The sequence below is a fragment of the Cinclus cinclus genome, chromosome 7 (assembly GCF_963662255.1).
Source record: "Cinclus cinclus chromosome 7, bCinCin1.1, whole genome shotgun sequence".
Taxonomy (NCBI): domain Eukaryota; kingdom Metazoa; phylum Chordata; class Aves; order Passeriformes; family Cinclidae; genus Cinclus; species Cinclus cinclus.
The window spans coordinates 21047651-21069947 of NC_085052.1; the positions used below are offsets into that span (position 1 = coordinate 21047651).

The 22297-nt window shown below is 43.3% G+C and overlaps 3 protein-coding genes across 4 annotated transcripts in view; 2 read left to right on the top strand and 1 right to left on the bottom strand.

The window, feature by feature from the left end:
* The window catches only part of VCL (vinculin), a 64634-nt gene extending 58733 nt beyond the window's left edge, over positions 1-5901 (top strand). The window contains exon 23 of the mRNA XM_062496679.1: positions 5828-5901. The gene's annotated coding sequence lies outside the window, so the exon portion shown is untranslated. The remainder of the gene's footprint in view (positions 1-5827) is intronic.
* AP3M1 (adaptor related protein complex 3 subunit mu 1) lies at positions 1264-21284 on the bottom strand. 2 transcript variants are annotated; one of them, XM_062496683.1, is made up of 9 exons: positions 21187-21284; positions 12147-12422; positions 10979-11150; positions 8506-8643; positions 6469-6554; positions 5977-6110; positions 5065-5272; positions 3582-3726; positions 1264-2289 (listed from the first exon to the last, which is right to left on the bottom strand). In XM_062496683.1, exons 2-9 carry the CDS (start codon positions 12417-12419, stop codon positions 2189-2191), a joined length of 1257 nt encoding a protein of 418 aa, XP_062352667.1. In that variant the 5' UTR covers positions 12420-12422; positions 21187-21284; the 3' UTR covers positions 1264-2188. The 2 variants fall into 2 exon arrangements, with proteins under 2 accessions (XP_062352667.1, XP_062352666.1); XM_062496682.1 differs by lacking the exon at positions 21187-21284 and adding an exon at positions 20942-21065.
* Positions 21285-21402: 118 nt separating this feature from the next.
* The window catches only part of ADK (adenosine kinase), a 269009-nt gene continuing 268114 nt past the window's right edge, over positions 21403-22297 (top strand). The window contains exon 1 of the mRNA XM_062496355.1: positions 21403-21458. Coding sequence (XP_062352339.1) covers positions 21403-21458 — 56 coding nt within the window. The remainder of the gene's footprint in view (positions 21459-22297) is intronic.

A 22297-nucleotide genomic window follows, 5' to 3' on the forward strand; every position in this document is an offset into this window, starting at 1 on the left:
CAGAGTATTTAGTAACAATTGGTGAAGTTCAGAGTTCTGTACTGTTCACAGTTATCTCTGTATCTGAAAGATGAGACCCTGACCAAAAAAAACCACCTTTGTCAGCACTCCCAGAGCTGTACATGAGAAGAAGGGAAGATCAAAACTTGGCAATGTAATTCCTTGGTAATGATATACTAAACTCTACTCTTCAGAGAGGTGCTGGTACTTTTTTTTTTTCCAAACAGAACAGGAACACAGGCCCCCTTCTGCAGTTGAGCTTTGTGTTTGAAGATAGAGAAGGAACCAGCACATGTACAAGAAAAGGTCCTGGACTCACACCTGCAACCATTTCCTTGACCAAACACATGTCTGTGCCCAGACTGGTTTCCTGCTGGTGAGTGCAGTTCCTGCTGACAGTGACTTGGAGTGATGAGCTGGGGCTGTCCCCTGACAAGAGCTTTTGTGCAAGCCCCCCTGGTGGCCCAGGTCCTGCAGCAGGCAGGGTTGTTCAGTCACATGTGGGAGGCAGCGCTAGGGTTGGGACTGGAGCTCTGACACTTGCTTGGGATGTTACCAGTTCCCTCTGAAGACAAGATTTCTTCTACAAGTACAGGAACTGAAGAATGCCATTTGCCGAAACACAGAGCGGAACTGTAGGATGAGTGTTGAATCGATGGATCAATTGAAAAAGGCAGACTAGAAAGTTGGTAGCTTTTAATAACCAGGGTTGTTTCTACACATATCAAAGATCTTATTAGATGCTGGTTCTTCATAGTGCTGTTTATTTACTGTAATTTTAGAATTTCAAAATAGTTGTTCATGGCCAAGTTCACCCTAATTATATTATCAAAGTTACAAATGAGACTCTGTGCTCATTTCTTTCCCTACTGACTTGCTGCCAGGGTTCAGATGGATTTCCCCTCCTCTTTCCAGACTGGATCATTTTTTGTCCCAGTCTTTGAAATTTTGACTACTAAGTAACTTTGGCTCCTGTTCTTCATCTGAAGCAAAGCTAGTACCAACTCATTGATTTGTAAACCAAACAGGTTAGAGAAACATAGGGTCTCCAGTATCCCACCCTTAATTAATATTGACCACATGCATGGTTTGTAACCTGATAGCTACTCTGGAATATGTATTGGTTTAGAGGGATGTTTTTGTTGGTATATAACAAGAAGTTCAGCTTTGCTCTGACTAAAAATATGAAAGGGACATTACCTGTTGTGCACCTAACAGCCTTTTAAAACTAAGCAGCTGCACAGTGATCAAGTTCAGTAAAGATGTAGCAAATAGTCATTGTTTAATAGTGTATCAGATACCTCCTGCTTAAGAGCATCATGGATAGTTTACAAGGGCATGAACATGTCATAAGAGTTCCCTTTATTTCAGAACATTAAAGCACACAACCATTAAATACACTTGACACTTCTATTGTGCTATCTAAAAAGCTATGCTGGAAGGTACACACTGCACAGATCTGGTGGCATCCACTTCAAACAAGTAGACCATCTAAATCAAAGCAAAGGCTTCACATAAAAAATAGATCTTACTCTCTGCAACTGTATTCTTAAAAAAATGATGGGGGTGATGAGATTGGATGGAAAGAAAGTGGATTACGGAAGCAACACTCACCTCCCAGATTTAATGCAGGATGTTATTTTTATCAGCTCATCTGCAGATGGCAGAAATGAAAGCTGATTAAGGCAAATGCTTCTTAAGAAAGGCGATTTCTTGTAAACAACACAAATTATTTTTTACTTCATCAGAAGCTTTTTCAGGAGTGACACTTGCAATGTCCCAGGCCCTGGGGGGACCCTTGCCCCTCTCACTGCTGCTCTCTATTCCTGAAGGGATTACGTGCTGCTTTGTGGAATGCCTGTCTGGCCTTCAGAATGTGCTTGACCTCAGGGCTTTGGTATCTGACTGGCAGTGTAGTGTTTGCAACATTTTGTGGGTTTCCCATATCAAACTATTCACCAGCACAACAATTCAGTAAAAAAGAATGAAAGTATAGTAGAAAAAAAAGTACCTTATTTTAAAGCCATATTAAGAAGAACTAAGCTATGCTTTCATTTTAATAGCTGCTGTGCACAAATGCTTTGATTCCAAACTAATCAGTGTCTATTAATTAATTAATTGGCACCTAACCAACATAAGTCACTAAGCAGTCAAGTTTTTTTAAGGGGAATTTCCTCTTAGCATCTTCTCACGTCCTGACTTGGAATTTTCCTGCTTTTGTAATATATTTGACACCTTTAAAAGGCTTGTATTTTTCTCCATACATGTCTAGGCGATTCACTTTCAGTCCTGAAAAAAGACAAAGACAAGTACAAAGTTAAAAGCAGAATGCTAGGAATCACAGCGGTCTGATTGGAAATCCAGCTGTCTTGAAGCACATTAGGATTGGTTAGGAAGCTCATTTTCCTTTCTTTCACAAGCTCATCTGGTTTGAAGTGGCAGATGAGAACATTCTTGTCACCTAATCATAGCTGTCTTGGCAGGGCAGCACCTTGTTTCTCTTCTACTCCATAAGCCAACATCCTCCTTCCAAGAGATGAACTATGGAACAACCAAGTCTATCTTCCACAGCTCCTGTACACTGCACTGCTTCCAGCCATGGAGATGAAGCAAAGGACAAGTTTCAGAATTCTTTTCACTCCAAGTCATAATTGCAAGAACCAGCAATTCTCTGCTATTCCTTGAGGAAGGCCAGTAACTATTAATTACCTACAGCTTCAGGTTGTTCCATGCTTTCTCCATAGGTCTGTTATCTTTGGTGTCCAGCCACTGGAGCAGCTCCATCTTGCTGGATTTAAGCTAGTTTAAGAGTAAACTGCAAGATTCTGTTCTTACACAGGAACTGCTATTTACTTCAAATAGTCTAGGGGCCAAAAAGACCACAGCCTGTTATCTATCCAGAAAGATACTACCACCAACTCTCATCAATTGCCTTCAGTCATCTTCCTCCTCCTACTCTCTGAATGTGAGTTCTTGCACTCTTAGAGCCTTAATCCTGCAAAGCTTGCTTGGCAAAGCATTTTACACAGGGACAACTCACATGATTTAAGTGTCTACAGCTTGAGGCCTTGTCTGCTTTAAATTTACTATTCCACTTACTCTATAGACTTCATTCTGCTTTTACTTGCAGATTGTTTCTAACATGAAAAACTAACCAGCTCCAGAAGGAAAGAATAAGAAGGGCATTCTTCAAAATTAACGCATTTTTATGACCACTTGAAAGAGCTTTACTGGTACAAGGCTAAAGCAAGTCAGAAGCAGCACATTAAATCATCATCTACCAATCTTCACTAAAAGGATACATTTGCATATTTAATGTACCAATCAACAAAGAAAAATCCATTCTTCTGTATACTTCTCACAGTCTTTCCTTGAGCAAAACAACTGGGAATTCACAATTCCCAGCAAAGTAATCTTCCAGCAAGGGTAACTGTCAGGTTTGGGTAAATCAGACTTTATCATTTTGGACCAAACCGACTTCAGATCTGCACCCTCAATTAAATGAGTAACAGTTTCCCACATCCTTTCCTACATCAACTTATTCTGCCAGCACCAATTTCATATAATACATCCCCACTCACCTGAAATTGCAAGCTGTTGTATTTTAAACTGGATGTTTAAACTTGGGTTCTCCTCTGGCTTGGGGGCCCCAGACTGCAGGTTCACCATGCCCTTCAGGTTTGGTAGCTTTTGAGGGGTAATTTTGCCCACATCCCACGTTAGCACCTTGTCAGGAAGGAGAGAATAGCAGCAGTAATATTCTAGGGAGCCAACCTCACAAGGTGAAGTTCATGTCCAGCTTTTGGTTTGCAGGCTGGGTACAGACAGTAGCCTGGGGGCCCTGAGAATTACCTCAGTGGCTGGGAGAGGGCTCCTGCAGGTATGGGGTCTTTTTTTCCCACCCTGTCAGTGCGGGTCTGTGCACTGAGAACATCTTGTTCCCTTTGGTAAGGATAACTGACCCTGATGTCTGTTTGGGTCAGCTGGACCCATGAAGCCAAGACAGTAACCAGCACAAAGACCATAGAAACATAAACACAAGAACAAGGAAGGTAGGAGCAAGGCACTGGACCAAAGGAGGTGTCTAAGCCAGATTAACTTTCTCAAGGCTCACCTGTTTGCCAGTTTCTTACACTCATTGGGTAAATGTGGAACCAAGCAGGCTCTTTACTCACCCATAAGAGGTAGTTTGTTTGTTCTTATAATAAACTCACAAATACGGAAAAACCTCTATTTTTTATGCTTTTAAAATTTTTTGCAGTTTCAATCCACCTAGTTATCCCAGCTCTTGATTAAAAACACAGTAAAATTTATTTCTGGAGAGAAGAAAGCACACTTTTTTTTTCTCGGTGCTTTTCTTTTAAAATTATCAAGGTCTGTTGTTTTTGAAACAAAGTGCTACTTGGAGAGCTTTCCCTAACAATTCTAATGAATTGCTGACTAAGATATTCCAAGGGCAGCAGAAAGCTCAGAGCAGGGTATTAGAGGCAGCAGAATGGTTTGTCTCAAACTGCTTATCAGCAGAATGGCTCCTGGGTACTAAAATATTTCAGGTGCTTTATGAAATTTAGGTCTCAAACACCAACTCAGAGGCAAGGAACCAGGAGCCAAAGACATGTTTTTCCAGATGCTTTATTTTCCTGTGTGTCTTTAGGCAGATCTTTTGGAAGAATTTTTTTTTTCATCTCCTGTTCCCAGTTTTTCTGTCTACCCATTTTCAAGTGTATTTTCTTCAGAAAAATAAGTTTTTACAACATATATTGCAAAATATATAATGGCTGAAACTGTCTGCAAAATGCTGCTGCATCCACTAAAGAAATACATTAATGGGTTAAAGATCACTGTGAAAAGAGAGGAAGGGAAGGAAAAGGATACTAACGAAGTCAGACCTCAGAGCTGGTATGTATCCAAGTTTGAAAAAGCAAATTTTAAAGGTAAATTTTTAATTCATGAATGTATGCTGAACAGAGTTTTCTGCCAAGTGTGGAACACTGTTCCAGTAGTCAGCAATATGGGTGACTTATAGTAATGCCATCTTTAAGTAAATAAAAATTCAAGACTTACTTTAGTAACTGGGTCAAATGTATAGCTGCCTTGTGTAGCAGTGAGGTTCATGTTAAGTACAGCCTTTGGCATGTGAACTGTCATGACAACTCCTTCTACTGTTTTCCCCATATTCTGTTTTGGTCCAATGGTAACATCAAATCTTCCTGAAGAAGTATTTTCTTTAAAACTGATCATGTGCTTCACATATACAGGAATTGCCACCAAGCTGAAAAGAGAAGAAAGTAGCTGAATGCATCCTGGCTCCTTCTCTGCTTGAGAAATTAAAGCACTTTCTCATGAACGGTTCTTGTGTTTCTGGGAGGTATTCAAGTTAGAACTGGTTTGTTTGAGAAGCAATAAGTGAAGTGATACTCTGCTCTTCAGTATCATTGCTGAAATGATTTTATCAGCAGAAAATCATAGGAAAGAAATATTTACTTGATTTTCTTCCAAATACCTTGTCCTGTTCTTTCTTTATCTGTTTTTTGGGGGGCTTTTTCTGGGTTTTTCTTTGTTTGCCTGTGTTTTTTTTGGTTTTTTTTGGGTTTTTTTTTGTTTTTTTTTTAAGGTAATCTCACTGAACCAAATCTCAGAAGAGCCACTAGTCAGTTTGGACTTGTTTTGCTTTACTCTCTTCATGAAGCTTAGAATCCTTCATTCTAGCACCAACAACAGTTACTAGGACTGAATAGCCCTATATTGCTGTCATGTGTGATTTACTCCACTGAAAAACTACTGCTGAGTATCCACAGGTCACTGAAAAATGGTTTTCTTCTTTTAGTAGGGACAGAGCAACTGATGAGACAAAGCTGAGCGCGCACATTTCAGAGCAATGCAAATGCCCCCTAAGAAGGAGGAATGTGCAGTTACTCAGGTGGAGAGCAGCAGGTGGTGCAGCTGGAGAAGCAGCGTGCCTGAATGGAAACGTACTTCTGGGAACTGACGCGGTAGGAGATGAGCCGGAAATTGCCATCGGGAGGAATAAACGAAAGGACTCTCTCAGACTCCCAGCGTTTGAACCGAATACACGGATGGAAGCTGACATCATCCAGCAGCCGCGGGTTCTGGAAGGAGTGCCAAAATGGTAAGTGACATCTCATCAAGTTCCAGCAGTTTGAGCCAGCTACTGAACTCTACCCAATTCCTATTTCTTGGACTCTGAGCAGCCATTATCAGAGATGTGTTACTGAGCTAGATGGATTTCTGATCTGACCCGGTACGGGAGCTCCTGTGAGGGTATTTTTATGTACAGACAAAAGCCATTCCAACTACTGAACAATGCAGCTTCAACGATATAATGCAAAACTTGTTACTTTTCATATGTGTAACACGTGAAATAGTGATAGTGATCCTAAAGTTGTTTAATCACTAAGAAAAATAAATCCTAAGCAATTAAAATTCCCAAATATAGGCTGAATTTACCATGAAAGACAGGGAAAGATCTGGCATTCCTGAGAGCTTAATACATGAATCAATAACACCTTGGATTTCTGCAAAGACTGTGGAACCTGCAGGGAAAAACAAGACACTTGACTTAACATCATTATGAAAGGCCTAACAGATGTGGTGAAGTGCAGCTAGAGGGCACAGACGACATTTGCACAACACCCAACAACATGCCAAGCCCAGCTAGGAAAGGTCATTCCAGTTACCTGTGTCCTGGCTAGCCTGCTAAAATACATGAGCCAGAGCAAACAGCCTGTCCCAAATTGGTTAATTATACTTGTGCCAGCTGTTACACAGGACTTGTACTGGATGTGCTTGAACTGGTTGCCAGCAATAGGCAAATAAAAATTTCGTAACACACCAGCTCTGAATCTTTCTTTCATCCCTGTCCCTGATCTCCAGAAAACTATCAAGCTGTGTAGTGGTGCAGGGAAGCTGAAGCACATCAAACTACAATGTCAAAATGCGGTAAGTTGGTGCTACAAAACCTCCAGCTAACTTTGGCTTTCACAAGTAAACGTTGCTTAACAATGGAAGTAAATACTCATCTTGATGTTAAAGAAATCTATAGCAAAAAAAAACAAACCTCCAAGCAAAAGTACCAAGCATTTTACCTAGGAAATGCTAATTTCCTGAAATACCCTCTAAGTAAAGAAAGGAATAAGCAGGACTCTGCACCAATTAATTAGCTCCACATGCAAACGTAATTTTAGAAGATAGGCAGAAACCAGCTTATCTTGGCAGGGGAAAGGAGAAATGGTGGCTTTATACTTGGTTTGAAAAGAAGAGATCCTGTTTCAGGTTAAAGCAGTCAACCATATCCCTATGAAACAAGATAACTTCCCTATTCTAGGGGAACAACCTCATCTACCTTAGTCCTAGTGAAAGCTATAAAGAAGGGTTCTTGCATTGCTAGTCCCCAGGGGACCAGAGCAGAAAAGAGTAGCTATGACTACTGCGGCAGACCCTGGGTAGGAAATGTAACAGTGCACACTGATTTGGCCTGAAATGCACACAGAAATTCACCATGGTCTTGACTGTACCTTCTCAGACTAAGATCTCACACTACTCCTGGGAATCCTAAGAGCTAGGACAGTAACAGCCATCAACATGTTTTATAAGGGCCCAGTAAGGGCCACCTTCTTTTATCTTCAAGACAGGGAGAGTAAGAGCTGCACAATAGCTGTCGAGGACTATCCACTTGAACAGTGGCTAAAGCATTTGCTGAAGTTGTGTATAGAACCGAACCAACACTGACACTGCTACAACAGCAGCACTGAATGAATAATCAGAGGTTTGCTCCCTACCCCATGCCACCATGAAAGGTGTCCTGCAGTCTTCACCCTTGCTAACTGCTGGCCCCAATATTGAACAAAACACCAGCTGCCCACAGCTTTGCAGTTTTCTTTTTGCATAGTTTTTTTCCTTTCTCTTGGCATGCAAGTTATCAGGTTCCTCCTCAAAGTTAAATCTCAGAATAAAGACTTCTGTATTTGAAAATTATAAATTTCATTCACAGAAAAGAAAGGCGTATTATTATGCTTCATAAGATATGGCTCCAGTTTAAATATAAGAAGAACAATACTGTCCAACTATTTTGCACCAAGTTTATCTTGCTATCAAGAAAGCTAATGAAGGATTTTGTCTTGCTCACTTGAGGGACTTCAAGGACTACATTGTTGGAAGAACAATGGGACAGAAATAATTTTCTCATCACATTTCAACTATCTTTTTTTCCCCATTTGTATCTGTTATAATCAATGTACAAACAGAAAACGTACTTCTTGTGGATGTTCTTGAAGCAGCCCAGAGCATGTTGCTGTTTTAAGATGAACTGAAGAAATACATTTAAGCTCATAATTATAAATTTAATATTTCTAACCAAGATATAAATGCATGTATATAAAACATATGCAAAAAAAATAAGAAGATTGGACTGTATTCTCTCTAAAACATTGTTAGCTGCATGTAAACACACTCGAGAAACAAATATTAGTTTGCAAGGCATCTTACCTGATTTGTCTATAATTGCATCGATTTCTTCAATGACATCAAAATAGGCTTCGTTGTTTGTGTATTTTACTCCTGCTCTGCGCCAAGGAATGTTGGATAACTGTCCAGTGGGAAGTGTGTCTCCCACATTGCTACTGCCTTAAAAATGAAAACAAACTCAATCAGTAATTCATTATAGAAGTAATGTTTCAAGCACCAAAATTAAAAATCAAGACAAGGCTTGCCCCCAAGAACTGCAGGCTAGAGCCTGGACCCCTACAGTGTTATTCGTGGGGTGACGTGAAGACACTGGAGCCACGTGTCCAGACTTGACAGCTTTCAGACTACATCCTGCACAGGAAAATACAGTGCTCAATCCACAGGAGGTTTGAGTGGGAGTAGATGTGGGGCTAGATCTTGTGGAAGATTTAATCACTAATTCAAGACATGCCAGCTCCCTGTGAGGGCCTTAAGCCTGCTTCCCCCTTCTCCTAAGAGTTTTAGCTGGATTACTTCAGGGCTGATTAACAGGTAAGAGTCATTAGCAAGAAGGAAGTGTAAGAAGCCTTAGGGAGGGCTCCTACGATCTTTGCTTGGAGCTGGTGTTAGGCCAAGGGTCTCACCCTTGGTACCCATCCGAGCTACCCTGCACCAACGTGACAGCCATGTCTACACCTGACCATGTGTCAGATCCATCCAGGCTCTGGCCCAGACTGGACTTTCTGGCTTGACCTGTCCCATTCTGATGGATGTTATTGGCAATCACTGAGCTGTAGATGACCTGTTACCATCTGATCCTGTCCCCAGCCTCTTGCTTCAACTTCTGGGCTCCCAACCAATGATGCCACTGTCCCTGCCTGCCTTGCTCTCACCCTTGGCTCCTGGTTCTCAATATCATCCAACATGAGAGGAAGGCTTACTGAGCTACCTAATTATAAAGTAAATTGATACTTCAAAAAGGAAAAAAAAAAGTTCTTACCACTTCTGAGGCTTAGGTGACTGATGCCAGAATCCCACCACAGTGGAAACAACTCCCTCTGCCAGAAGTAGGTCTTGGGACAGGGCCAAAGCTCATGCTGACTTGTGCCCTTTAGCACAATGAACATGGTAGTGTCCTGACATGTGAAACAGCTTCACTGAGAAGCTGGTGGCCAGCAGGTATTATTTCTACAAAACCTGCTTGGGCAGGCCCTAGCCTGGCAGGCAGAAAACAGAAGTTTTCATTCTTTTGAGCTAGTAGAAGTAGTTACTAAAAAAAAAAAACAAACCAAAAAAACCCTTCCTGAAGTCCGCCCCTGTATGTGCTAAAACACAGGGGGGAGGAGTTACAACCATTTCTTCACTCCCACTGCATCTCTGAAGAGCAGCAGTTGCTGTGTCTGTCCCTCAGCAGCCTTGCAGGGTGCAGCAGTGCTGCCAGGCCAGGTAGTTAGGAAACCTCTCAGGCTTCTGTTTCCACCTGCTCAGTGCTGAGCTGTTGACAGTGACAAGATGCAGGCTGCCTTGGGCAGGCGCTTTAGGCTCCTAGGGAATTTTAATAAGGCTTTAAATAAAACAAGAGGATTTGATGCTGCAACTCCTGGTTTCAGGAGTCTTAATTCTCCTTAGAGACGTCCATCTAGTCCACTTGTATCATATTTTTCATAAGTGTAAATACTAGCATCCCAGCCCACATTTAAAAAATCTAAACTCCACAAAAAACAGAAATTAAAACTGATGAGATTTATACTCAAAGACTAAACCATATCTACTACCTTAAAGTCCAGCTCCTCTGAGTATTATGTGTGTGGCCCTGCAGCCTAACTACTCCCCGTCTCTAACACAATGTACAAGCAACTATCCCGCGTCTCTCTGCCCCCAAGTGACACCTCATGGCTCACCTCCCTTGCACCCACTTGCCAGACAAGCAGATTCCACCAGCTCAGCTGACAGACATTTGGCTTCATCACTGCAAGACAGACCCATGTACAACAGCCTGAAATCAGCTGCAAAATCAAATCCATATGAATCCATGTGCTGCTCGGTGGTGGGGGCAGGGCAGAGGATGAGCACAGGCTACTTGCTTCCCTTCATGCTATCTGTTCCCACCTGTCAAGGATTTATTAGATATCTATTATATACCTTCCTATAATGATTTCTTACAAAATTCTTAACATTCTCCAGTGCCCCATAGTTATTCAAAGCTTGGGGTGAGCTCTGTACCAATCCCAAAGCACCTGTCTCCAGTATGTCCTGACTGTGTTAGGAGCTGCTGTTTCTGAGGGACTTCAGCAGCTGTGGCTGAACCAGGCAGTGACTCTGAGGACAGCAAAGGGGCCAGGCATAAACTGCATATAAGGAGGGAGTTGTTTTTATTCAACTCATATTGATAAGAAGTGGTAGGACAGTGCCCTCACCTTACAGATTCACATCAATATATTATTTTTTAGCTACAAGGAATGATGGGGCTTATTTTTGAAACAGCCATCATTGCTAAAATTACATGTTTTCATACCTGTGATGGAGTTGACAACCGAGCGCAAAATTGTGGGAGGCTTAATCAGCTCCTTCAGTATGTTAGATTCTGTTGCCAGTGGAAAGCCATTGTCTAGCATTTCTTCTAGAAGTTCATACACAATTACTACATTGTCCTTAATTGCCGTCTCAGAACATTCACCAAAGTAATCCTAAACAAATTCAGAGATTACAGGAGAGAGGATTGTTATTCCTGTTAGAATGCTTTGCAAAAGGAAGATTGTTTGGTTTTTTTCTTACAGAAGCCCTCCAATATATGAAGGCATTTTAGTGCCTAAACTGACTATTTCTATAGTCTGATGGCATCATATTGTTAATGTTATATTTATCACCTAACTGAAAATAAATACAAGCATGGACAGTGAAATAATGTAATGTGATGTACTACTATTGACTTATGAACATGAACACATCTTCAGTTACAAGACTCTTCATAAGATTAAGATACTATCTTTTGGCAATGCTCAATCTTCACAGCATTTCCTTCACATACAGTATCTGTGAAATTGGTGAAGTGACTTCCCTGCAGCCTCTTCCTCACTACAGAGTGCATGCTGCCCGACTACATGCTCTTTCTTCCCATCTACAAAACATGAACAGTACAAAAGCTTACAGAAAAAAACCCCAGCATTTACAAAGTGGGATTTGGGTTCTGGTGCTTGTGACTACACAAAATAAACCTCTTTTTCCTTTGTACTCTAAACCTGTGCTTGACTTAAAAATTGCAGACAGAAAAGTCACTAACAGAAGGGTTTACAACCTTTCTCTAAAGTAAGTTTATACAAAAAATCCCCTCCCAAGTTATTTTAGAATCATTGAATCACAGAATGCTAAGGGATGGTCCCAACCCCTCCCCCCCACCCCCATGGACATGGACAACTCTCACTAGATCAGGCTGCACAAAGCCCCATCCAACCTGGCCCTGACTACAGTTAGGGCATCCACGACCTCTCTGGGCAACCTGTTCTAGTTACTATTTTACTAGCCTCACACAATAGAATCTTCCCCTAATATCTAGCTTAAATTTCCTGCCTTTCAGTTTGTACTTCTCATCCTATCACTATAGTTCCTGACAAAGAGTCCCTCTTTGAGTTCCACATAGGCCCCCTCCAGACACTGTATTTTGAAATCATTGGATGGTGACAGACCTGGAAAGTATCTGCTACTCGGTGCAGAAATTCAATTACGAAGAGTGGTGGCACTTCTGTCTGTATGACAGACACAAAGAAGATTTTATCCCGATAGATGCTGATGAGGTAGTGATGTGGAGTGGAGATGACAGGAGGCACATTCTCAACATCGATTGCTTTCTCCTGAGCTTCAAAGAAATAATCGCACACAGATTGGCTCACAACGCTCTTCCAGTGCTTTTCCAAGAAGATATCACCAGAACAGTTTATAAGAAACAGGCTGTGGATCATTTTCTGTTGGAAACACATTAAAAGAAGGAAAATAAACAAAAGGATATGTGGATTGACATTTCTCATTCCAGATACCTTTCTTGTGATGGTTATTCTTTATTAACACGCACTGTGAATTTCTATTTTGTTGCTTTTCTTTGAATTCCATTTTCTTTATTTAGAAGAACATTCCACCAAAAGTATTTGCCATTGGATTAAGTTGCTAATGTATATCATAATGCAAGCACGACGAAAGCACCCTCATTTTCCACTTTCATCCCTATCTGGAATTTGCAATTTATTTCTTCAAGAAAAGCTGACTCCCATGAGCTGGCACCCACTCAAATGTGTTTGCCGACGTGAAAGAGTTACTCGCACAAAAAGTTTCCTATGGCAGTGCAGTTGACCTGGCAGTTGCCCACATAACTTAGAATTGCTCTGTCTTAAAGATACAGCTCTTTAGCTTGTCAGCCTTCAGCTCTTGAACTAGAAAAGTGCTTTTTACTTGCTGGCAGATTAGTCCTATGATCTATGCCAAGCTGCACTTGGGTAAAGGGTTGGAATTCATTAAAAGTACACAAAACTAGCCATTTAAATCTGATTTAATGAATAAGATTGCCTCAAATGTGCTTGGCATGCATGAAATATGTTTGCATAAAATATTTTTCACTTAAAAACTCACTTTCTTAAAAGGGGAGTATGAACTGCAGGTAAGGAATGTAACTTTTTTCTTATCTCTTTAAACATTTCCAAATAACATGCCTCAGCCACTGATTCTTCATTTTATTCATGGGGCAAGAAGCTTATGTGCCTATTAAAACTAATAAATCCAAGTCTATTTCTCAACTTTCAATGGGATAGTAAGTGAACTAAGTACTTGGTAAAATGAATAGACTATTATCTCTGCATCTACAGAGGAGACAAATGTTTGCAGACTTCAGTTTATCTCTTCAGCCTTAACATGAAACAGATACAATGCTTTGGCTGACCTGCAGCATAATGATCCCCTTACAAAAATAAATTCCAGTTGAAACTTTGGCTCAGAAAACAAACCAACAGCAGCTTCTCTAGGTAAAGTTAACCTGGTACTCAATGTCAAGCATAAATTCATCTGTGGTTGAAGAAGCTGCCCCTGGCACTGGCTGTTCTTCCCTTTTGCCTCTCAGGTATTGATTTGAGTAGGTCTGTGGCTCTGCAATTATCTACATTAGGAAAATGGTCCAGCCAGAAACTGACCCAGCAAAAGGAGCTGCTGGTCAGAGCAGCTTCCTAATGCAAGTTATTACACTGCCAGAGAATGCTAGAGCTGGCACAGGGCATGTGGTGGAAATGGGCAGATGATAGCAATGGAGACCCAGAATTGAAAGTTAGTCTTTGGAGAAATTCAAACATGACTGGAAAGAGACCAGACAATAACCAGGAGTCGACACCTTGAAGCAGGAAGACCATCATCCACTCTGCATGTCCAAGAGAAGCCAAACACACCTACCAAAAACCTATCATAGTTTACATTAATTTTACCATGTTTGGCCAGCATCTTGTCCTAAAATGCAGATAAAATTTGCTCCTTCTCTGTTAACTCTGGCACACTAATGTAAAGATAGCATGGAAGCATCTAGATGTGCATGGCCCAGTCCCACAGAGATTTTAACAAATCCAAACACTGTAAGACTAAATCTCATTCCAAAATACTGGTATAAGCACTTTGCTCCACCCAGAGTGAGCCTGTGTCTGAATCTAAACTACCTAGAGTACTAACTCATCTACCAATACACTTGTAACAATGAAAAATGGTCTGACCCTCCAGATTCTGACAAAACAAACATGTCTTCCAAAGCTCACCAAAGACAGTGAAAAAGGACAGCTCAGGAAGGTTGTCAGCATGCTATTTCCCTCCACCTAAGTCAGCAGATGTGGGAAGAGAGTCCACATCCAGCAGGAGCAGCTGGAGTTCAGAATTTGAAAAGGTCCAGCTTTTTAAATTTTAAACTCCAGCTGCTTCTTCACATGCATGACAGCAATGTGCTCATCTTCACTGGGGCCATTCCAGGTCTCAGATACCTCCTGCCAAGAGCATGCTGTCTTTGGTAGCTGACAAAAAAAAAGACCAATAGTCCAAAGGTGGACAAAAATACTCATCTAAGCCAATATGGAATGCAAAGGGAAGTTCTTTTAGAAACCGTGATTGCAAATTTGCTTAAAAGGGGGTAAGGAAACAAAGCTACAAAGCGTTATTGCACGTTTCTCTCCTGGACCAAATTAATATCTAATTTAGTTTGTAAAAAACACCAGACAATTTTAATACTGTGAGCACAGCATTTTTATAAAAGAGCCTTGACACAATTGCTTTAATCCAGTTCAAGTAAACATGTCCTGAATTTAGCCAGTGTTGAACATTAAAGCCTTTGAAAATCTCCTGGATAGTCACACAACGGTGGCAAGTATAATCAACCACTGAATGTCAGTATTGTTCAACACCTCGGCTGCCCACACATATGAAGGTGCTCAGCTATAAAGCCTAGAATAGACCTCTGTACATTTTTAAAACGATACAATAGCATATCTGTTAACAAGTATCAGACCAATTTCCTATTAAATGCACACAAAGCTGCATCTAAGAGTCCAGAACAAGCAGGACTGGTAACACTCCAGTTGCAGAGCAGCTGATCCACAGCCTGCTCTGGAGGAGCTATGTTGGACAGCAGGCAGCTTCCACTGATAAGCTGACAGAGTATCAGACACGTGTGACAGTGTTTGTAAGACCCAGCAGTTGTGCTTCTGTTAATGTTCAACCAGATTCTATTCCTCTGCAGATCAGAAATGGCTGCATTTGTCACAATATTCTTTGAACAAGCGCAGCTGTGCAGCAGACCACACAGTCACAGCGAGCTCCTGTTGCACCAAATGACTGTAACAGCAGGGCCCCCTTTTTTGCCCTAAGTTCCACTTAGGGTATTAGACCATGACTTGATATGCAATCAAGGGAGGGCATGACAGCCAGAAGGGCAGGTAGCACTTGGCCACTGCCCTTCTCTACTCATCTGCCCCAAGCTGCCTTGGTAGCAGCTGTGTTCATAGGAGTGTTTGTGTGGCCTCGTGGTGAACCAGAGTAGCAAACTGATCCAGGGGACCAGGATCCCACCTGGCTGCCTACCCTGTCTCCTAAGTAGGAAGATAGGGATTACAGGATTTCTCATGGCACACGTTCTGCTTCTAGTGTAAGACTTCCCTTCAAATCCTCTCACATACTCCTTTCTTCCTTCAAAAGTTTTAGCAGTACACTAATTGGCTGATCATTTGAAGCGCTCTGGAAAACTGAAGCTCCGTCCTTGCAGCCTAAGTGCAGAGCAGGCAGCCCCAGAGGCACAAGGCTGCCCTGTCAGTCAAGGGGCAGCTCAGCTGGTACACTTCCCAGTGCTGACTAGAATAAAGACACTCTTACAGCAGTGGGGACAGCAGTCTGTTATACACAAGACTAAGTAATTCAATTTATCCCAGACACTGTCAAGCAATTGGCACCAGCTGACTCAAGACAGATTTCACGTTGAATATCTTAGAACTGGTAACACTACAAAAATATCAATACAAGATATATAAACTATTATTTAACAAAAATTACTCACATTGCTCCAAATACATAAGATTTCCCTGTTACTCTATTTTTGAGTGCCAGATTTCATTTCAGACATGAATTAATTTCTCAGTACCCAACTTTCTTGTCTCATCAGAACATAAAACTTGAAATGCAAAAAGGATTGACAAATACTCAACATAAGAACTCAATCACTAACATTAAAATTCCTCACACCAGCAGGCCAACAGCAAAGTGTGTTAAGAGCTGCAGCACTTTGAGGGTAAAGGTCTTGAAACAAAGTTCCTAAGTCTTAAAAAACAGTAGCAAAAGTACATCACCAGAATTCAGGAATGGTGAGACTCTTCTGGGTGTAGCAGTGTATGCAGACCCCCCTTTGAGACGTTAGCACAAAACCACTCTATGTAAGGTACTGAAGGTATTTCTAGGACTATTCTAAAGGATGTGCCTCCCATCTCTCTACTCTTAGGCCTACCTAAGAGCAGACTGAAGGTGTCCATGGATCATTATCTGCAGCCAGGCCAAAGCAAACAGTTCAAGCTCATTTTCAGTAGCATTTCATGTTACTGCCTGACTGCAAGGCACTTTACAGGCTCTGCAGCAACAAGCAGCCGTGCAGTTTTGCAGCTTCTTCTCACAGACTTCCCATCCTTCCACTGACATGCAAAACTCCATATGATTCTTCTCAGCTATTTCTATCCTACCAGAATCTTAAGTCCACACCGAAAAAAATTCCCATATTTTAACTAAGATGTCTTCAATGAGCTGTTTCCAGTTCTCAAACGTTTCTTTTGACTAAATCTGGATTTGCAATGTTACTGATTTTCAAATTCTTGGCACGGAAACATCTGGACTAAAGTCACAGCAGGCGCACAAGACAAAAGTGGAGCTCACTGGCAAGAGAGAGAGGCTGCGAGCACGGGAAAAAAGACTGATTGCATATGCTTGTCTTTAGCTACAATTAAGTACTCTAAAATGTAATTAAAGCAGAAATACTGTCAACAGCTGCTTTTCTGTAACACTGAGCTGAGTTACATTCAAAGCTCTGAAATCATGAAGTGAGGAATTTATCATTGACCTCTGCAATGCCCTTTAGAGCTAGTACTAATTACTGAAAACAGCTCCAAATAGGACCATCACTAGGAAAGTATTCCACAGCTTCCATGTTCCCTGAATTTGGCATAGCTGCTCTGAAGGGTGGAAGGATTAGTGGGGCAGACTGTCTGAGTCTCTGTTATGTATTTGTGGAAATGAACTTCTAGTGACAAGTGAATGGAAAGTAATCAAGTGCTTACAGTAATCTGGAGAAATAAGCTAGAATAGGCAGTTCTATTTCTATTGTAAAGCTAGTATTTTTGTCACAATCAGCTAGTCACTACTTTAGCTTTTTCCCATAAATTCAAAATGTGCCACAAATGTGTTCCTGACCTCCCCAACCCCATTCACTGGCTTTCAAACCAGCAAACCTAATAAAGTGAAGTCCCATTAAACACCTGAACAACACGTCCTGAACAACACGTTCAAGAGAGCCAACATGGCAGCTCTGAAATATTGCATAATTGGCAGGACCAATCTGACACATCATTATTAGCTGTGATTCAAGTTGATAAATCTGGAAGTCTCAGGTTTACTAAAACATGAATGTTCTATAATTTCACACATTTTTTATGCTCCCATTATTGTTTGTGTGTCTTAATGATGCTGCTCAAATGTCACGAATCTTTTTACATATAAAGATGCTCACAGCTTAGGTATCTGCATATCCAAGTAAAAACATTTTTGCAACGTTTTTAAGAACTGCTTGTTGTCCCCCTCTGTTAGTCAAGCAAAACTTTTTATCTACTGAACACCATGAAGTACTTGTGTCTGTACAACTACTCAGACATATTTTATCAGCAAGATCATCCCTATTAAAGACTAAATGCTTTGCTTCCCAGATGTTCAGCATATATTTATTTATCTTTGCTCTCATTTAAAACACTGCTTGTAACTGTCCAAAATGGTTTTTAAAAAGAAGTAGTCCTTTGAGAATACTCTGAAGTTGTCTTAAACCAGTGTTTGGTATCCATAACAAAATTTGCAACTTCCTCTGTGGTTTTACCAGTAGCAATTACAGCCTGCATGATAATCTGTGCAGCATTTCATCTACTGTCTGATGAGCTTTGCAATAATACACTTGCATGATGCCTCTGTTCAATTTAGTTCCAGTATAAATCTTCTAACTGCTGGTAAGAGATTTCCATCTCTTGTCAACAGAACAATATTAGATTCTGAATAATCGAAAAACATTAGATCCTGAATAACTGCAGTTCCCTTTGGGACCTGCAAGAATAGAAAGCTTTGATGTAAAAGCTGGAAAAGCAAGAGTTTCTTAGAAAAAAACCCACACCAAAACAATTAAAAATTCATTGCTAAAACTACACTTTTACATGGAGATGGAACATTATGAATGCAACTTACATCTGAATCAGTAGCTTTAGGACTCCTAAGGGATGACTTAAGAAATTCACTCTCTGAAAGCAGTACTGAATAGACAGATAGGGCCAAATGGACACAGATAAAGCAAGTATCATGTCACATATTTACTGTCCATAGTATTTTCAGGAAAATACTGATAATACTGGGCTCATCTTCCAGCCAAATCATGAAGAACTCTGAATGGACAAGACAGCAGGATTCAATCACAGATAATCAAAGCCCCAGCTCAGCAGCTCTCCCAGTTCACTCCTCGAGTAAATCTGACAGGCCAAAGCAACAGTGCTACCAGCTTTATACTACTCTTTTTCACATGCTCTCTTTGAAGAGGCACTCAAGGTTCCCAAAAGGACAAGCACAGTGCCAAAGAGCCATGCACTACTGAAACACTCCATCAGAGCCACCAAGCACCAGTGGAGCTCTGCAGTGCATGACAGCCCTTCCTAACGTGCATTCTGCCCCAACCAGTCCAAACACAGAGGGCAGAAAGAAGGCACATAATAACTACTTGTACCTTCCTTCTCCTCCAAGAAGACAGACCAAAGCAGCACTCTAATTCTTTTATCCTGTATGAATGAGTCTCATCAATACTCTTATTCTAAGAAGCTGCAGCACTTTGAGGGTAAAGGTCTTGAAACAAAGTTCCTAAGTTTTAAAAAACAGTAGCAAAAGTACATCACCAGAATTCAGGAATGGTGAGACTCTTCTGGGTATAACAGTGTTAAAAAGATGCCTTTCATACATTAAATAAGCATAAAAATATTTAACTTCTTTGTATCTGTTTTTAAAAAGTTGTATGTGAAGCTGTAAGTTGGGGAAAAGTTAAAGGGATATAAGAGGAAGGAACTTAACATTTTAAACAAATTTTAATTTGGCTTCTTGCCATTATTACAGCCACAAAGTACAGCTACCACTCATCTCCTACTGTGCAGACTTCTCTACCTCAAGAGCTTCAATTTCTCTTTTCTGAATCCTCATAACAAGACTTTTATGAAAGATTCTTCATGTAAGGAGATATTTTTATGGGAGAATAACTGGGACTTAGCTGGTGCATAGCTGTCTTGCACAACAGAGAATTTAATTTCTGAATAAAACCAGCAAAATCAAATATGAGAGGGCATGGAGTATTCCTCAAGTTTGATTTGCCATTTGCAAGGAATTTTCAGATATGTGCACAAAGGCAGTAAAGAATCTGTTTGTCCCCTTTCTTCCCCCCAAAATAACAAAGTTTGCTTGTGTTTTTGAGTGAGCACCTAACATAACACATATAAAACCCGAGACATTTTTTACAGAGAAATATCATTCAGATATTTCCTCTTCTTATTCCTTCCTTTTTTTTTTTTTTTTGTCTTTAATAAAAAAAGGAGAAGCTATGTATGATTCAAACATGCGGGGAACTGCCACAGCAGAATCATTCTCATGATTGCCATAGTCAGTTCCTTTGTAAAACATTGTTTCCATCATTTTGCCTCTGGCATGAGTAATTGAAGTTGGTTTTGCTTCTCTTGCAAAATACCTTTTCCTCTCCCACACTGCAGTCCACCTGTTATGAACACAAATTTTAAACATCCAAGTATGATTTTTTGCCTGGTTGGTTATAAAAGAGCTACGTCGAATGGTGACACTATTACTCCAGTCTGATTAATAGTTAATGGGTACGAACCATTCATCATACTGAAAAGATGGTAAGTGCATTACTAATTCAAAGCAGATTTGAACTGAAACAAAAGAAAAGAAGCGACAACCTCCAGTCAGTCGCCGCTGGGTACTGAACAAGGCAGGAGGGATGTGCAGCGTATAGCGGTGGATGATAACGGGTTTATTCTCAGCGCATATTACGCAGATCCGAACTCACGGGGCCCCTTGCTAATAAAGCGAGTACAGCTCGAGTAGGAAGACCACGGCTACAGCAATACTGCTGAACACCGACCTAGGTGAGCCGGGGCCGCTCCCCCGCCCGCCCTGCCCCTCCCGGCCGGGCCTTGCTGCGGGCTCTGCCGCGAGCGGCGGCTCCCGCATCGGTCCTCCCGCAGGCCCTGGCACCCTCGGTAAAGGAGCTCCCGCCGCACAACGCCCCCATCCCTGCGCCTCATCCTGGAGCGGGAGCGGCGCACATCCCTCGGCACGGGGCTCTGACCCGACCCTGCTCACTGTCCGCCGGGCGGCTCCGCACCTCCGTCAGAGCCCAGAACAACGGCGAGGGGGGGGCCTCGCGGTATTCAAACACGGCAACGATTTTGTATTTAAATGAGCACCGAACAACGGAAACGGGGGCGGGCTAAACGGAAAATCTTGGATTTGCGGAGCAGCCTCCCGGTACCGCAGCTGCCGGGGATGTCGCCCCAGCCCGGCCCCGGCCAACAAGCGCGGCCGGGAGCGGGCACGGGCGGCTCCCGCACAGGAGGGATCCCGTCCTCCGAGCAAGGACAGCACCGCCCCACTCCCTCACGGCCCGGGCCCCCCGCGCCCCACGTACCTCCCCCGGCCCGGCCCGGCCCGGCCCGCTCCCGGGGCAGCGGCCAAGATGGCGGCGAGGCCCGGAGGCAGCGCGGGGCCGCCCCCCGGCGGAGGCGCGGGCGGCCGGGGCGCTGCCTGCGCCGAGCGCCCGAGCACGGCCCCCTCCCTCCCCGAGCCCGCCGGCCCCGCTGCCGCAGCCGCCCCTCACCGCCGGTCGGCACCGCTCGGCTTCGGCAGCCGGCGGGAGCCGGGCGCTAAACCCACCCGGGCCGGCGCCGCGGCAGCGCGCGGCTGGGCAGGGACGGCGGGCGGCGCGGGCTCCGCTCCCCGCCTCGTCAGGCGCCTGGCGCGGCCGTACGTTCTTCCCGGCGCCCCCGCCCCCCGGCGGCGGTGGCGGTGCCGGCGCGGTCGGCGGGGCGGGCCGGGGCCGGCGGGCGGGCCGAGGGGAGCGGAGCGCGCCGCACGCCGCCCAGCGCGAAGATGGCAGCGGGGGAGCCGCAAGCCAAGAAGCTCAAGCTGGAGCAGAAGCAGCTGAGGTAACGGGCGCCGGGACGGGCTCTGCTTGGCCGGCAACCCCTGCGGGTGCCGGAGGGTCGGTGGTGCTGCCCCCGGCGGAGGGCGAGACACGTGCCGTCTCCGCGGGGCGGTCAGAATCCGCGGGCAGGGTCCCGCCGCGCCGGGCTGTGCTCGGCCGAGCTGCGCGGGGGTTGCGGGCGGCCCTGCCGCGGCACCGGGTGCACGTGGAGGCGGCGGCGGGGCCGTCCCGCCGCGCTGCCCCGGCTCCTGCTGCGGTTCCGCTGCCCGGGCCCGGCGGGTGCCTGGGGGCGCCGCCGCACCGGGCTCTCCGCAGCCGGGGCAGGGGCGGGTGGGCGGCGCGGGGGCCTCGCTTGTGCCCTGGGGTCGGGTCGGTCAGTGCGAATGAGCTGCTGAGCATCTGCATGGGGCGCGGTGAAACGGAGCGCTGCCCGCAGCGATGGCCCCCGTACTAGAGCGCAGCTGGGGTTGTCATTCTGTCTGCCTCCTCTCTGAAAACAGCTTCTGAAAAATGCCGCGATTAATACCCGTGCGAGAGTCTCTGTCCCCGTTGGACAGGAAACTGAAAATCCGCGTTAGCAGTTATATATTCTTCAAGACACGTGAATCTTTAAAAATATTTTCCTATTGAAATAATCTGTGCGATTTCCTATACTTCCTGAATTCTGTAATCACAATACAATAGCACTGACTGAATCCTATCTGAATGATGGCCTGCACAGACATAAGTAATTTATTTTTAAATGTCATAGCAGAAAAATGTAAGGTTTCTCAATGGAGGATGCTTCACAGTTAAAATGAGAATTCTGAGTACTGAGGGCTGTAGAACAGGATTTTTTGG